A 16,659-nucleotide genomic window follows, 5' to 3' on the forward strand; every position below is an offset into this window, starting at 1 on the left:
ATAGTACAGGAGGAACCGCTGCAAACCAGAGTGAGAAAAATCCCCCCAAAAAACTATTTTTATATGAAGAGGGACAGCAGCCAGCCTCCTGTGCAGAGACGCAGCCTATGGCCGTAAGCGTCCCATTGCGGGATTCGTTAGCCACACTAATAACCAACGGCCCCTTCCTGGGAATATTCAGGCTGGCATTTCTGAACAGGCTGTCTTCCTAATCATCTGCCTGACACTGGTAACAAGGAGAGACTCCAGAAAAAAAAGACTTTGGTTAACAAGTCCCTCTGGCCATTCCAGGGTGCTCAGAGAAATACACCTGGCAGAGGATTAAGTTATTCAGAAGTTAGGGGAAGTTCTACCAGTTACTTTTAGTGGCATACGGTGAAAACTAAGAAAATCTGGCACCTGAAACTAATAATGTCATATAAGGAGGAGCAACTAGTGTGTTTAAGGACATCACCATCAATTAATATTGGTGCTGCTGTGGCCATGGCCCTCCTCGGTCTCATTGCACGCCTGTGGCCAGACTTGGAGAAAGAGGAGTGAGGTGGAGGTTATACACAGCCACATCTCAGCTGATGGCACACATCTGTCAGCTCCTGGCGAGGCATGGGTGCCAGGTGTAGAGTCTTAGATCTGCCCCTGACCTTGGGCAAGACACTGATTTTCTCTGCGCCTGAGTAGAGTCATCCTTGTCTTATAGGGTGGTTGTGACGATGAAAGAAGAAAACAATTGCAACCTACCAAGTGCAGCACCTGGCTCTTAGCAGGTGCTCAGTAACGGGGGAGGCCAGGTAAGTTACTGTCCAAGCCAACCCACTTCTGAGATCGAAAGAGGCTGTGAACTGAACGTGAGGCTGGACAACAGGCAAAAACCGGGACTGTCCTGGGAAACCGGGACACATGGTCCTCCTAAGCAGTAGCTACTTCCTGGTGATGAACTACTGGTGTGAAACATCACATTATGGTTGCTTAACTGACAACTGTTGTTGCTGTTGTTAAGTGTTGTAGAGTCAGTTTCGACCCATAGCAACCCCGTGTACAACAGAACAAAACACTGCCCCGTCCTGCGCCATCCTCACAATCGTTGCTACGTTTGAGCCCCTTTTTGCAGCCACTGTGTCCATCCATCTCATTGAGGGTCTTCCTCTTTTTCACTGACCCTCTGCTTTACCAAGCATGATGTCCTTCTCCAGGGACTGGTCCCTCCTGATAACATGTCCAAAGTACTTGAGATGAAGTACTCCTCGCTTCTAAGGAGCATTCTGGCTGTACTTCTTCTAATACTGATGTTTGTTCTTCTAGAATTCTGTGAAATCCAACCCATCGCCATCAAGTCAATTCCGACTCACAGAGACCCTATAGGACAGCAGAACTGCCTCTAGAGTTTCCAAGGAGCACCTGGTGGAAATTCATGGTATATTTAATATTCTTCACCAACACCATAATTCAAAGGCATCAATTCTTCGGTCTTCCTTATTCATTGTCCAGCTTTCATATGCATGAGGTAACTGAAAATACCATGGCTTGGGTCAGGCGCACCTTAGTCCTCAAAGTGACATCTTTGCTTTTTAACACTTTAAAGAGGTATTTTGCAGCAGACTTGCCCAATGCAATAATATGTCGTTTGATTTCTTGATTGCTGCTTCCATGGGCATTGATTGTGGATCCAAGTAAAATGAAATACTTGACAACTACAATCTTTTCTCTGTTTATCACGATGCTGCTTATTGGTCCAGCTGTGACCATTTTTGTTTTCTTTAGGTTGAGGTGTAATCCACACTGAAGGCTGTGGTCTTTGATCTTCATCAGTAAGTGCTTCAAGTCCTCTTCACTTTCAGCAAGCAAGGTTATGTCATCTGCATATTGCAGGTTGTTAATGAGTCTTCCTCCAATCCTGATGCTGTGTTCTTCTTCATACAGTGCAAATTATTTGCTCAGCATACAGGCTGAGTAAGTCTGGTGAAAGAATACAACCCTGATGTACACCTTTCCTGATTTTAAACCATGCAGTATCCCCTCGTTCTGTTCAAACAACTGCCTCTTGGTCTATGTACAGGTTCCACATGAGCACGATTAAGTGTTCTGGAATTCCTATTCCTTGCAGTGTTACTCATAATTTGTTATGATCTACACAGTTGAATGCCTTTGCATTAAATGACAATAAAATACCTAAATTATTTGAGTTTCTTAGGTGGTTTCAGTTTTCTCTTTAACATGTAGCTTTTTGACATATAAGTACACTGTAGCAGGAATTTGCTACATGTAGAAAATAAGACTATATAACACACACATACACCAAGGCATTCTGAATACATGTTGGTCTGTGGGAGGCACATAGCCTGCTCTCAGAGTAGCAGGGAGGCAGCGTCCTGTGCTAAACTAATCGCTCCGGCTTCCCCAACGAGGCTGTGAGCTCCTAGGAGTGGGAGGCGGTGCTTTACTCCCCAAATTTCCAGTGCTAGAATCGGGCCTGGCACACAGTAGGCCCCGAACAAATGTAAATCTGGAACGAGGATTCCAATGCATGCCTGGGACAGAAAAGTCTTCAGGGGTCAAACCCCCCGTCCCTGGATCAGCTTCCCAGGACTGCCATAACAAAGCACCACAAACCAGGGGCTGAAAACAACAGAAACGTACTCTCTCACAGCGCTGGAGGCTTGAAACCCACATCCAGAGTGTCTGCAGGGCCGTGCTCTCTCTGAAGCCTCTAGGGGAAGATCCCTCCTTGCCTCTTCTAGCTTCTGGTGGTCCCAGGGCTTCCTCGGCGTCCTTGGTTTGTGGGTGCACCAGTACAGTCTCCGCCTCCGTCCTCACGTGGCTGTCCTCCCTGGTTGTCTCCAGCATCTTCTCCTCTCATGAGGACATCGGTCATGCTGCCTCAGGGCTCACTGACTGACCCCATTTGAACCTGATTACAACTGCAAAGACTCTATTTTCAAATAAAGTCACATTCACAGGTACTGGGGATTAGGATTTCAAAAATATCATTTTGGGAGATACGATTCAACCTACCAACCCCTCACAGTCCCCTAAATGAATAAGTTCTTTCATTAATTTCCCCAGCTCCCCAGTTTTGTGGTTGCTCATGAGTTCAAATGCTACCCAGGCATCTCTGGGTGGGTTCAAACCGCATTTAACTATTTCAGGAGGCAGGTGTTTAACCGTCTCCACCACCCAAAGGCTCCATGTGTGAACCAGTGACCCCAACAGGGCAGACGGAGCTCCGTGCAGGATACAAGCTGTGCCAGCCACGTGACCAGGAGGCTGCGCGCCTCTCAATATTGGCATTTCGCAGAATTATTCGCCAAGGATAGAACTGAAGCTTCAAGGAGCTCAGCTCCCCCTGGCCTTCTCCTAGCCTGTCCTGGAAGGAATTTTTCCTCAACTTTCTGCTCAGTCCACAAACAGAAACCTAGCATCAAATCCGTGAAGGTGAATCAGCACTAACCGACAGCCGCAGGGAGAACAAGGCACCATGGTGCGGCGCCCCACCCAGCACCCAGCCCCCTTACCATCTCCAGTTTTGCTCGGGTTAGTGGGCTCAGGAGTGCTGAGAGGTCTGAGGGGAATGATGATCTCATCAACGTTCACCCCTTCTTCCGCATGCTTCTCAGAAACGTGGCAGAGGAGCTCCGACTGATTCGGTGAGAAAAGGTTACAACATTTACACATGAAGATGGCAGTGTTTTCTGTGAGAGAAAAAAATGCAAAACATGTTATTTCGTCTCCCACCAAAATAACGATGACTGCCAACGGCTACAGAAAGACAGTAAGGGTCTCCTTTGGCTGCATCAGCAGCCCCCAGCAGGTGGCGTCGCTCCGGCAGACACCACCACTGCCGGGCAGCTCAGGTCCACTGAGGCGCCCCTTCTACCTTCCGAAGATCCCAGTTGTAGAAAATTCCATCTTCATTGTGTCAGAACCCCAGTCCTTCTGGACAGTGTCTAATATGGGCCTTCCTGTTACTCAGATCCAGAGTCCCTGGGTGGTGCAAACAGTTAACATGTTTGGTAGCTAACCAAAAGGTCGGAGGTTGGAGTCCACCCAGAGGCACCTTGGAAGAAAGGCCTGGAAATCTACTTCTGAACAATCAGCCACTGAAAACCCAATGCAGCACAGTTCTACACTGACACACGTGGGGTCATCATAAGTCAGAGTCAACTTCACAGCAATTGGTGGGTACCTAAATCTACGCCAACAGTCCAGAATGCAGTGCAGACAGAGCAAAGCGAAAATTCATCTGGAACGTGAATAATCCTACCCTTCAAATGAATGAGCCACACCGACAGCAATTAAGTATTCTTGCTAGACTGTCTGAAATTTGGTGCAAGAAACAATGGAACAAATAATAACGTTTCACAGAAGCCAAGACACCTTTCACTGGCTGGCACAGGTACGGAGGACAAGAAGGATGGGACTCTGTTGCTCTTTTAAGCCACTTAATTCCTATTTAAAGCATTATCACCGTTCGCAAACATTTACTAAGAGTCCATTATGCTCATCCCATTATACTAGGCAGTAAGACATAGAGAGAAGAAAAAAAAAAACCACTCATTTTTGCGTCTGATAAAATAATTACAGACACCTAAGAATATTAAATTTAGGATTTCAAATTAACAATTAAGAGCTCAATTTTTCTTTTTTTCATTTACACCGAAAGAAAGAATTGTTATAACGGAAAGACAATGGCTTTGAGGTGAGACAGGCCCAGGCAGAATTCCTAGCTCTAGTCCCTAAAGCCGGGCAACCTTGGAGAAGTAGTAATAATCTCTCAGTTGCTGGAATTGAGTAGGAAATGCAGGCAAGGTGCCTATTCAGTAACAAACACGTAAAGCCAGTTGCCATCAAGTTGACTCTGACTCATTGTGACACCACGTGTGTCAGAACAGAACTGTGCTCCACAGGATTTTCTACGGCTGATTTTTCAGAAGTAGATCAACAGGACTGTCTTCTGAAGCACCTCTGGGTGGACTCGGAACCTCTAACCTTTTGGTTAGCAGCCGAGCGCATTAACCATTTGCACTACCTGGGGATTCCAGAAACACAGTGTTGTTGCTGGATGCAGTTGAGTCAATTTCAACTCAGAGCAACCCCATAGGACAAAACAGAACTGCCCCATAGGTTTGTTTGGCAGTAATCCTTATGGAAGCAGATCGCCAGGTCTTTCTCCCAGGGAGCCACTGGGTGGAATCGAACTGTCAATCTTTTAGTTAGCAGCCAGTGTTTAACCACGGGGCCACCAAGTCTCCTTAGAAACATAGTACCCATTGCCGTCCAGTCTGTTCCGACTCATAGCAACCCTATGGGAGGGGGTAGAACTGCCCCATAGGGTTTCCAAGGAGCAGCTGCTTGATTCGAACTGCCAACCTTTTTGGTTAGCAGCCTGAGCTCTTAACCACTGTGCCACCAGGGCCCTAGAAACACAATAGGCATTTAGTAAGCCCCATCCTGATTCAATCCAACGCTCTACCTGCCACGTGCCCTCCCCTAAGCAGCTGAACTGGGGAAAGCCTCCACCCCTCTGCCTGGTTCCCCCTACACACACACTCACCACCCCTAGCCTGGGGGGTACTCCACAAGCCGCCAGGCCATTTGCTCTCTCTAGGTGATGGACAAACATTTCACATCTCTCTTCTCTCCTCATCCCCTCCTTACTCTCACCTGCTGACCATGCTTCCTCTTTCACCTGAAGCAGCCAGAAGACACCTTCCATGAGCTTCCCCACCCCACCTGCCAACTGCCGGCACCTGTACCCACGTCCTCGGCCTCGCTCCAGCAGGTACGAGGCTTGGCAATCGCAGTGGCATACAAGTGTGTGTGTGGGTGGGGGGAGACAGCAGGGTGGCCCACCCCAGTTGGGGGAGTGTTTGATCACTGCCATTGTTTGGAACCGCCAGCCCACGGAGATTATAAAAAGGAGCCCGACTTTTATTTGGTGCTATTATTGCTGTGAAATTCCCTACAGACGATATACACCTTATTGCCTGCGCCTGGGGGGGCTGCTCCCACAGACAAAGGCCACTGGACAAAGGGCGATGCCCCACTTGTGCACACCGAGCCCTAATCCGTCCCACCAGCTCAGACGCTGCCCCAGTAATGTTTGCTTTCCTCCAGATCATCTCTTTTCTTTCTCCACCGGCTTTTCCCCATTGCCTGCGAGCATGCCAGCATTTCTCCCATCCTAAAACAAAACAAAATCTCTCTCGATTCCTCTTCCCCACTCTTCTCACCCCATTGTTCTCCTTACCTTCACAGAAAACCCCCCTAATGCAAAGAGGAAATGAGAAAGGAAGGTGACCGGCTAGCGCACCACAGCTGTGGTGCAGACAGGACCCCGAGGGCACCGGGGCAACAGCGGCAGGGCCCCTCTCTGGATTCCAAGAAAGGGTCTCTCCATGAGCCGGAGGTGAGGAAATGGCCTGAGCGAACTCTCCCTGCCAAACAACACATGAAATAGAAATTTAACAAAGCAGAACATTGCTACGTCAATGAAGATCTCTCATGAATACTGCCAATCGATGCTCCAGTTTTTTCCAAGACATGTTTTATTCCTAAGGAATCCAACATCCTTCCCAAATGAGAGATTACAGGCATAGTTTTTTCCTTATGTGAGGCCATGTCATTTTCATTGTGCTTCCGGCTGATCCTACAGCAATCCTATCATTTGGGCAAAAAAGGCTGTACGATCCCCAGGCTACAGATGAGGAAACGGAGGCTGAGAGGATAAGCAGCTGGCCTGAGTCCACCAGCCCCATCAACACGCTCTCGTTCCGTCTTCCCACTTGGCTGCGAGCCAGGGCTGTGGCCCTCCCTTCACAGGTGCGGAGGCTGACCTCCCTCAGGTCACACGGCCAGTGGAGCGCAGGGCCAACCTGAACCAGTTTTACCCAACCCAAACCCAGAGTCGTCACGGTGCACAGCCTTCCCAGGGTCAGCACTGAAAAGGACCACACAGCCACACAACAGCCAGCAGGCTGTAGCACCCCTGAGCTGTGCAGGTGGTGAGCTCGGATTTGCTATTAACAATGCAACCCTGTATTTCAGAACAGCCTGTCCCACTGCTGTGGAAAACAGGTGATTCCTTAAAAAGTTGAACACAGAATTACCATACACCCCAGCCATTCCACTCCTAAGTACATACCCATGAAACTGGAAAGCAGGGATGCAAACATGTACCTCAATGTTCACTGGAGCATTATTCACACTAGCCAAGGGGTAGAAACAACCCAAGTATCCATCAAGAGACGAATGGAGAGACAAACCATGGACTATTACTCTGATACCTGCTACAACATGGTGAACCTTGCAAACAGTATGCGGAGTGAAATGAGTCAGACACAAAAGGACAGACATTGTATGACCCCTTACGGGAAATATCCACAACCGGCAAATGCTTAGGGACCAGAGCTGGCTAGCTGTTTCCAGGGAATGGGGAGGAGGAGACATTGGGAGTCACGGCTGAGGAGCGCCAGAGTTTCTGTTTGGGGCAACGCAACACTCGTGGAAATGGACAGTAGTGACTGACTGATGGTAGCATGTGGTGAATGGAAATACCGTCACTAAATCGTACAACTAAAAAAATGGTTAAAATGGCAACTTCGTTAAATACATTTCACCACAAAATAAAATTAAAAAAATTAAAAGTCAGCCTGTTCCAGAAGATGCCAGAGCAGAGTGTGTGCACTTGTTCCCTCTTAAAAACCCCTATGCGCGCCTCCCCGGCTTCGACCTGAGGGTGCTGCCCTCCGCAGCTGTCATAAAGTGCAGTGTGGAAGTGCCAAATGCCAGCACCCCTAAGCAGAGCACCTGATCAGGCTGCACCCCCAAATATTAAGAATTGCTAATCCACCAAAATCACAACAAAGGAGCTATTTTCATTTTTTATAGTGGACCGAAATGAAAAAATGTATCTTGTACCCTGAAATATAATCGTAATTATGTTGTCAGCTAACACTGATGAAGATGCTATAATTTTGGGTACATTTTTAGGTCCAATTACTGCATGCTCATCCTTAGCACAAGAATTCAAAGGAAAAATGATGTATTCAGCAGAACGCAAGTAACGCAAGTTTGGGGTTTGAGCAGTTTCCGTGAATTACTTGCCAGTTGTTAATCTGTGACTGTTCCATTAAAAAGGAAAACCTTAAATAACTCTATAAACAAATCCTCAGTCCCAAGCTCTGATCTGCAAACCTTCCCACCCAGGAAAAGCCAGGCCCTGCTGCGCCTTCTGATGCCGCCTGCTCACCACCCCGGGGTGGTGTCTGGGACAAGGAAGCAGTGAAGGTCTCCCACTAGCTCCTCCTGGGAGAAGTGCAGGGATCAGAATGGGTCTGTTCCAGGAGGCTGGCTGGGCCCGTTCGACGGCCAGGTGAAAGGTCACAGCCAGAGGGTGGGTGGTGGGCCACTGCCAGGTGAAAGGTCACAGCCATAGGTGGCTCGTGGGCCACTGCCAGGTGAAAGGTCACAGCCAGAGGGTGGCTGGTGGGCCACGGCCAGGTGAAAGGTCACAGCCAGAGGGTGGCTGATCGGTTCCTGCCAGGTGAAAGGTCACAGAGGGTGGCTGGAGGGTCACTGCCAGGTAAAAGGTCACAGCCAGAGGGTGGCTGATGGGTCCCTGGCAGGTGAAAGGTCACAGTCAGAGGGTGGCTGATGGGTCCCTGGCAGGTAAAAGGTCAAAGCCATAGGTAACTGGTGCTCTGGCCTCCTCCTCTGGCCACAGGCAGAGAAGTGGTGGGCCAGAGCTGCTCCTAAGGGCCCCTCCCCAAATGTCAGGCCCGTGAGTAAAGGGGTGAGAGCAGTCAGTTCAGCCTTGAGCTGAAGTCACATGCTCCAGCCAGAGTATGGGGCGCTCGGGCACCCAGCACACAATCCAGGGAATCTTTCATCTGAGCTAGTGTCCTCGGAAAATGCATCTCCTGCGGGAGCCTCCAGGGGTGGGGCGACGAGGGCAAGGCAGAATTCGGACATTTATGGTGTCCCAGGTCTCATACCAGCTTTTGACTATTATTATTACTATTATTAGGGCTCCCTAGGTGGAGCAAAGAATTTGCACTCAACTACTAACCTAAAGATTGGCAGTTTGAACCCATCCAGCAGTGCTGTGGAAGAAAGGTCTGGCAATCTGCTTCTATAAACATGACAGCCAAGAAAATTCTATGGAGCAGTTCTACTGTGTAACATGGAGTTGTCATGAGTCAGAATCGACTCGATGATAATGGGGAAAAATGATTATTTATTGCAAAAGTTACAATACAAACACATGCTCACTGTAAAACAGTTCAATAATACAGAAGCATACAGACTAGAAACAGCCCCTCTCTCATCCATTCTGAGAGTAAGGGCACCACTGAGCGTCCCTGAGCACAGTCTGCCAGACCTTTTGCTGCACACTAGGGACCACAGACAGACAGATGCATCGCGGGGTTGCGGGGGGAGTTAATACTATCTTAATAGCAGCCACACCTCATGCAAGCCCCTCCACTCCCCTCCCTTCAGGGTCCTCCAGGGCCCTGTGCTCTCCCTTCCTCTCCCCTCAGGTCCCCTAGGAACCTGCACCCTTCCCTTCCCTGCCTCTGGGGTCCCCCAGCGCCCTGCACCTCTCCCCTTTACCCCCCTACAGCCCTGCTCCAGATCGGGGCTCAGCGCAGGACAGAGGTATCTGGTGTCACTGCCACGGAGAGTCTCAGGAGCCCTGAGTAGAAACTCAAAATCCATCTTCTTACAGACAAGGTGTTAGAAAATGGCATCCAGGTCTGTTAGAAAAAGGCATCACAGAAACTGCCTAGACCTGGGTGCCAGGAGCTCTGGGTTCTGGCCCCTGGCTGGCTGTACATCTCTAGGTAAGCCGCTGAACCTTCCGGACCCAAAGATCAATGAGCGGGAGGGACAGCCTAGGGAGAAAGTCCCCACCGTCCCCTCCAGTGCAGGTCTGAGGACCCAGGAGTGACACCAGGACAGCCCTCACTTCCCCGTGAAGCCAACAGCCTCAGTGGGTTACTGGGGAAGGGAAGCTCCAGGTGTGACCCGCTCTCTACATGCCCAGCTTCCTCCTTAAAAGCAAACACCCAGAGGACATGTTCTCCTGTCTAAACCCGTTGCCGTCGAGTCCATTCCGACTCATAGCGACCCCACTGGACAGAGTAGAACTGCCCCATAGGGTTTCCAAGGAGCGCCTGGTGGATTTGAACTGCTGACCTTTCAGTTAGCAGCTGAGCTCTTAACCCTGCGCCACCAGAGCTCCTCTACACGGGGCCAAATCCCGACAATCGGAGACGAGGACGTGGAAGGAGACAGCTGTTAGGGCCTAACCCAGAAACAGCCGCACCCGGAAACATTTACTATCCAAATGGAAGGGCAAACTGGAGGTGAGAAGAGAAGCGCAGGAAGGCAGCTCAAGGGGACAGACAGTAAAGGTCGGGGCCTCCCAGGGGTGTAGGCGGGTGTCAGGCAACAGGGAGCGGTGGGAAGTGTGGCAGCCTGCAGGAAGTTCACCCTCAGCCTAAGGCACTCTGATACAAATGTGTGCTTTTAAAAAAAATGCTGTGACAAGAAGCTCCAAACAGATGGGGTAAATGTTCTTTTCCCCATTCCTCCCACTAAACGGCTGAAAACCCTGGACACTGTATACAAACCAAGTACAAGAAGACTGTGAACTCTGGAGAGAAGCCAGCAGACCAGTGAGCAGCCTCAGGATCTAAGGAACAACACGGTGGGGAGTGCCCTGGGTTTCCTTTTTGCCTCATATTATAACCCAGACATGGAGCTGACGAAGTCAGCAAAAGGGAACACCAACAACAGGGCTCAGGCAAAACCAGCTTCAAGACGAGCCTGCTGTCTCCAGCCAAAGGGCCAGGAAACCGACAGGCTGGCAGGGCAGGACTTGTGAGCAATCGATACTCTGCCACAGCCAAACAGCACAGAAAACACTGCAGCCTCACTCCCACCCCACCAGCAAAGGACAAGCGGGGAGCTGTCGCCCACCACCTGTAGCCAGAGCCTCACCTGCCCGAACACCAGCTTCTGCTGAGCGTGGTGCTGCTAGGCACCCAGTGAGCACTCAGTAAATGCTACATGAATGAACATTACAAATGCTTCAACACTTATCAGTAATCACAAGAAGACAAAATGCTACATTACTGGACTATTAAACTAGTCCACTTAAAAGCTGTGGGTTAAAAATCTCTTACTTCCTCTCCCTGTTAGTATAAATCATTCTTTCTGCTTTTAACAATCTTTTATTTGGATTTATTAACTTTAAAGAGAGTTCAACAGCCAAAACTACCATCCTATTAAATTATCTATCTCAGAAGAAGATGTTGTTAGCTGCCATCAAGCTGGTTCCGACTCATAGAGACCCCGTGTGCGACAGAAGGAAACACTGCCCGGTCCTGTGCTATCTTCACAATAGTTTCTATGTTTGAGCCCATTATTGCAGCCACTGGGTCAATCCATCTCACTGAGGGTCTTCCTTTTCTTTTGCTGACCCTCTACTTTACCTAGCATGATGTCCTTCTCCAGGGACTGGTCCCTTCCGGAAACATGTCCAAAGTATGTGAGATGAAGTCTCACCATCTTTGCTTCTAAAGAGCATTCTGGCTGTGCTTCCTTCAGGGCAGATTTGTTCATTCTTCTGGCAGTCCATGGGACATTCGATATTCCTCACCAACACCATGATTCAAAGGCATCAAGTCTTCTTCAGTCTTCCTTGTTCACTGCCTAGCTTTCACAAGCATATGAGGTGACTGAAAATACCATGGCTTGGGTCAGGTGCACCTTTGTCCTCCAAGTGACATCTTTGCTTTTGAACACTTTAAAGAGCTCTTCTGCAGCAGATTTGCCCAAGGCAATAATATATCGTTTGATTTCTTGACTGCTGCTTCCATAGGCATTGATTGTGGATCCAAGTAAGATGAAATCCCTGACAACTTCAATCGTTTCTCCGTTTATCATGATGCTGCTTATTGGTCCAGTTGTGGGGATTTTTGTTTTCTTTATGCTGAGGTGCAATCCATACTGAAGGCTGTAGTCTTTGAACTTCATCAGTAAGTACTTCAAACCCTTTTAGCTTTCGGCAAGTAAGGTTGTGTCATCTGCATATCACGGGTTGTTAATCAGTCTTCCTCCAATCCTGATGCTGTGTTCTTCTTCACATAGTCCAGCTTCTCGGATTATTTGCTCAGCATACAGATTGAATAAGTATGGTGAGAGGATACAATCCTGACACACACCTTTCTTGACTTTAAATGACACGATATCCCCTTGTTCTGTTCAAACAACTGCCTCTTGGTCTATGTACTGGTTCCTCATGACCATAATTAAGTGTTCTGGAATTCCCATTTCTTGAAATGTTATCCATAATTTGTTATGATCCACACAGTCAAATGCCTTTGCATAGTCAATAAAACACAGGTAAACATCTTTCTGGTATTCTCTGCTTTCAGCCAGGATCCATCTGACATCAGCAATGATATTCCTCATTCCACGTCCTCTTCTGAATTCGGCTTGAAGTCCTGGCAGTTCCCTGTTGATGTACTGATGCAATCGTTTTTGAATGATCTTCAGCAAAATTTTACTTGCATGTGATGTTAATGATACTGTTCGATAATTTCCACATTCTGTTGGATCACCTTTCTTTGGAATGGGCACAAATATGGATCTCTTCCTGTTGGTTGGAGTAGCAGGGCAGCAGATTCTTTCAGAGTCTTATTTTTATTTTCTTTTTTTCCCCTTGCCCTTATGTTATTAATTCTTAAAAGCTGGCAGGTTCCCAATGGAGTGGAAATATTTTAACAACAGGAAGCCAGATGGCTGTCACATCCAACTTAATGAATAAAGCCTCATATTGCGCAGCTTAGTGCAATTTAAAATGCCTTTTCTCTTTATCTTCAGGAAAAGGGGCTCGGGTTAGGACAAGACACTTCCCTTCCATTTAGCTTATTTTGCAGAGCTCATAACCAGCTGTGCATAAGCTGTATCAACATCAGCAGCAGCAGCAGCAGCATCATCATCATCATCACCACACTGACAACTTGCTGTAAGCAAAACAATGCAATTCAAAGAGGAAGGAACAGGAGAAGGAAGCTTCAACAAAGGAAGCCCTCCCCTGGAGCCAGGGACCACACAAGGCTCGTGCTAGGCGTATTTAATCTTCACACCAAACCTATGAAATAGGTTTATTACCTTATTTCCTCCAACCCAAGACAACATCTGTTTTAAGAAGCACTGGCCTTTTACATACCACTAGAAAACTTAAACAACACTGCCACATAAACTATGCCACACTGGTTCCTTATCACACCAATGGTAAGACGCCTCCTGATTTTAGAGATGTTCGGACGTGTGTCTTTGAAACGAGAGAATTCAGTTGTTGTCAGCTGCCGTTGAGTCGATTCCATGTGTGTCAAGTAGAATGGTCCCATAAGGTTTTCAAGACTGTGACCTTTCAGAAGCAGATCACCGGGTCTTCTTCTGAGGTGCCTCTGGGTGGGTATGAACCGCCAACTTCCCCATATTCCAATTGAGAACATGGAGGCTCAGTGTGGTCCAGGTGCTGGGGAGAGGTGGAGCTGGGACCCGAGCTCAGGAAACCTCACCCCCAACCCCTGCCTGCTCTTCCACTGGAAGGCCCCTTCTCCCCACTACCCACCCCCCCAGCTCAGGCTGGAGGCCCTGCGTCTGAGGTTATCTCTATGACAGCACTTCAAATCCTGCTTTCCAGAGAAGGGAGGAGACTGACTGAGCAGCAGGCACTTCCCAGGTGTTCTCACATTCAATCCAGCCCATAAGGTACCTCCATGAGAACTGGAAAAACACCAGCCCCCGGTCAGAAAAGAGTCATAATATACTGATGTTGTTGGAACAAGACACTTGACTACCATTTACGGAATACTGTCTTAATAAATACACAAATCTCCATGGTGAGATGAACCCCGAGATGTGGCATTCTTGTGTAGTGTACAACCCGCACAAATGTGCACCAGGGCACAGCTAATAAGTCAGATGTCGCTGTTAGTTACCATCAGGTCGGCTCTGACTCGGCAACCCTACGTATAACGGAGTAGACCGTGACCGCTGGTACGTCCGAGTCCACTGTTGTGGTTATTATGTCCATCCATCTCACGGAGGGTCTCTCTCATTCTCACTGACCTTCCACTTCACCCCCCGTAATGTCCTCTTCTAGCATTTGGTCCTTCCTGATGATGTGTCGAAAGCGAGCGAGTCAAAGTCTCACCATCCTCGCTTCTAAGGAGGATTCTAGTTGTATTTCTTTTAAGACTGATTTGTTCGTTCTTCTGCACCCCACAGTATACTCAATATTATTCACCAACGCCACAACTGGAATGCGTCAATTCGTCTTCTGTCTTCCTTTTTCATTGTCCAGCTTTTGCATGCGTAGGAGGCAACTGAAAAGACCATGGCGTGGGTCAACCAGGAAGATATCATCCCACGTTACAGATGAAGAAGCTGTCACTTGCTTAAGACGATCAAATTCAGGCCTTTTCAGCAGCTTAAAAATTAGGCAGGAAGGAGGCAGGGTGTGTGTGTACAGGCACGCGTGTGTGTGTGTGTGTGTGTGTGTGTGTGTGTGTGTGTGTGGTGTGTTTATACAAGACATGCTAACCAGATGCCAGAGGGGAGTGTCTGGAGAATGCAGAAATCCCTGGCTGGGGAAGGCTTCTCAGGGGAGGAGAAGCTCAGCCGGTCCGGTCCTCACTCACTCGGAGCAGGGCAGGAAAGCTGGAGGGGGGTAAGGAGAGGGGGAGCACACTGAGGCAGGGCAGAAGTTGTCCCGCCTGCGGGAGGTGAATGGGGGAGAGCCACAAACCCATGAGGAGCTTTGGGTGTAAGGGGGGGGAGCAGGTCCAAGGCTAGGAGGCAGGCAGATGGCAGCCAAGGCACCCCTGCGTCTCCCCAAAGAACCCACCAGAAGCTTGCCCAGAATGGCAAGGGGCACGGGCCTTCCCAGCAGGAGGCCGTCCCAGGAGGGGTGGTGATGGGCTGCAGAGCACCCAGGGAGCCTGTCCCGTGGGAATGGGCAGCTGATTCCCAGGTCCAGCTGATGGGGGCCGAAACACTGAAACTGTAGGTGAAATCTCACCTACCTGGGTTGAAATGCTGGCAAGGAAATGTGGTTTTTCTGTAAAAACACTGTACAGGCCAAACAAAGCAAGCCTGCAGGTTAGATGTGGCCGGAGCGCTGCCAATTTCCAACTTCGGAGAAAAGGTTTTCCAGGGGGAGGAGGGAAGGCTGTTAAGGTGAAGGGAAAGGCTGAGAAACTGATCTGAAGCAGGCCTTCAGATAGGTTCCTTCTGGTTCCAGCCCCTGCTGAGAATTTGCATTTCTAACAAGTTCCCAGGGGTGCTAACTCTGCTGGTTAGCGATCAATTCTAAGAACCACTAGTAGAGCAGTGGTCCTCAAAATGTATTATACAGAAGAGTCACCTGGGGATCTTGTTAAAATGTAGATTCTGATTCAGTGTGTCTGGGGGGGAACCACAAATTCTCAGCAGGGGCGCAAACTGGAACGAACTGATTTGAAGTCCTGATCTGAAAAGACAGGGACGGGGGAGGGGCTGGCCCCACTGTTTTCACATCAACATCCAACTGGCCCCACAACCCAGCTTCAGGAGACGCCTTATAAACGCCAGTTATTTTCTACTTCATAAAGTTCCTCTGAGTGTTTCAGATTTCAACAATGGGAATTCCACTTGTACTCCAACGGGGGGAAAAAAAACATAAAAAAAAACACACATTTAAGTTGATGTTAGAAATGAAAACATGTAAGTGACAAAAATAATGTCTCCCTCTTTGAAAAGAAGGACGTACTGATCCCTAGACAGCGCTGGAGGACAAGCCGCCACCAATCCGAGCAAACACAGGCCGAGAAGGAAGAGCAGGAACGAGGGGCTGCTGACCCTCGCGGAGACGGGGCAGAAGAGTGCTCACGGGCAGCTGGTGGTGTTTTGGTATTTCTCTTTGAGACTGATGAGACATTTGACTGGGTGGCGAGGACGGGCTGGGATATGCCCTATGCCTCTGTCTTCCTATCACAATGACACTCAGGATAATAGAGAAAAGCGAATAGTATTTAGATGACCCAAAAACAAAAACAAAAGATACACACACAGGCACAAAGAGTAGATCTGATGAAGAAAAGTCATTTCTGAAGGTAGGTGTGAACAGCCCAGCCTTGAAGAGAAGTGCCAGAATCCTGAACTGCAAGCAACTGGACTAGGTGAGCGGAGATCCAGGTGAGCAGAGGGTGCAGGTGAACAGAGGGCCCCCGGTGAGCTTAGGGCCCAGGTGAGCAGAAGGCCCAGGTGAGCAGAGGGCCCAGGTGACCTTGGGACCCAGGTGAGCTTAGGGCCCAGGTGAGCAGAAGGCCCAGGTGAACAGAGGGCCCAGGTGACCTTGGGGCCAAGGTGAGCAGAGGGCTCATGGGAGCTTAGGGCCCAGGTGAGGAGAGGGCCCAGGTAAGCAGAAGGCCCAGGTGAGCAGAGTCCAGGTGAGCAGAGGGCCCAGATGAGCAGACGGCCCAGGTGAACAGAGGGCCCAGGTGAGAAGAGGGCCCAGGTGAGCAGAGGGCCCAGGTAAGAAGAGGGCCCAGGTGAGCAGAGGGCCCAGGTGAGAAGAGGGCCCAGGTGAGCAGAGGGCCCAGG

At 49.1% G+C, this 16,659-nt stretch overlaps 1 protein-coding gene across 1 annotated transcript in view; it reads right to left on the minus strand.

Annotated features, from left to right (window-relative positions):
- ZFAT (zinc finger and AT-hook domain containing) overlaps nt 1–16,659 on the minus strand; it is a 221,731-nt gene that overhangs the window by 183,070 nt on the left and 22,002 nt on the right. Inside the window, exon 2 of the mRNA XM_004373020.2 lies at nt 3,510–3,686. Coding sequence (XP_004373077.1) covers nt 3,510–3,686 — 177 coding nt within the window. The remainder of the gene's footprint in view (nt 1–3,509; nt 3,687–16,659) is intronic.

Source organism: Trichechus manatus, unplaced genomic scaffold (assembly GCF_000243295.1).
Source record: "Trichechus manatus latirostris isolate Lorelei unplaced genomic scaffold, TriManLat1.0 scaffold00022, whole genome shotgun sequence".
NCBI classification, from domain to species: domain Eukaryota; kingdom Metazoa; phylum Chordata; class Mammalia; order Sirenia; family Trichechidae; genus Trichechus; species Trichechus manatus.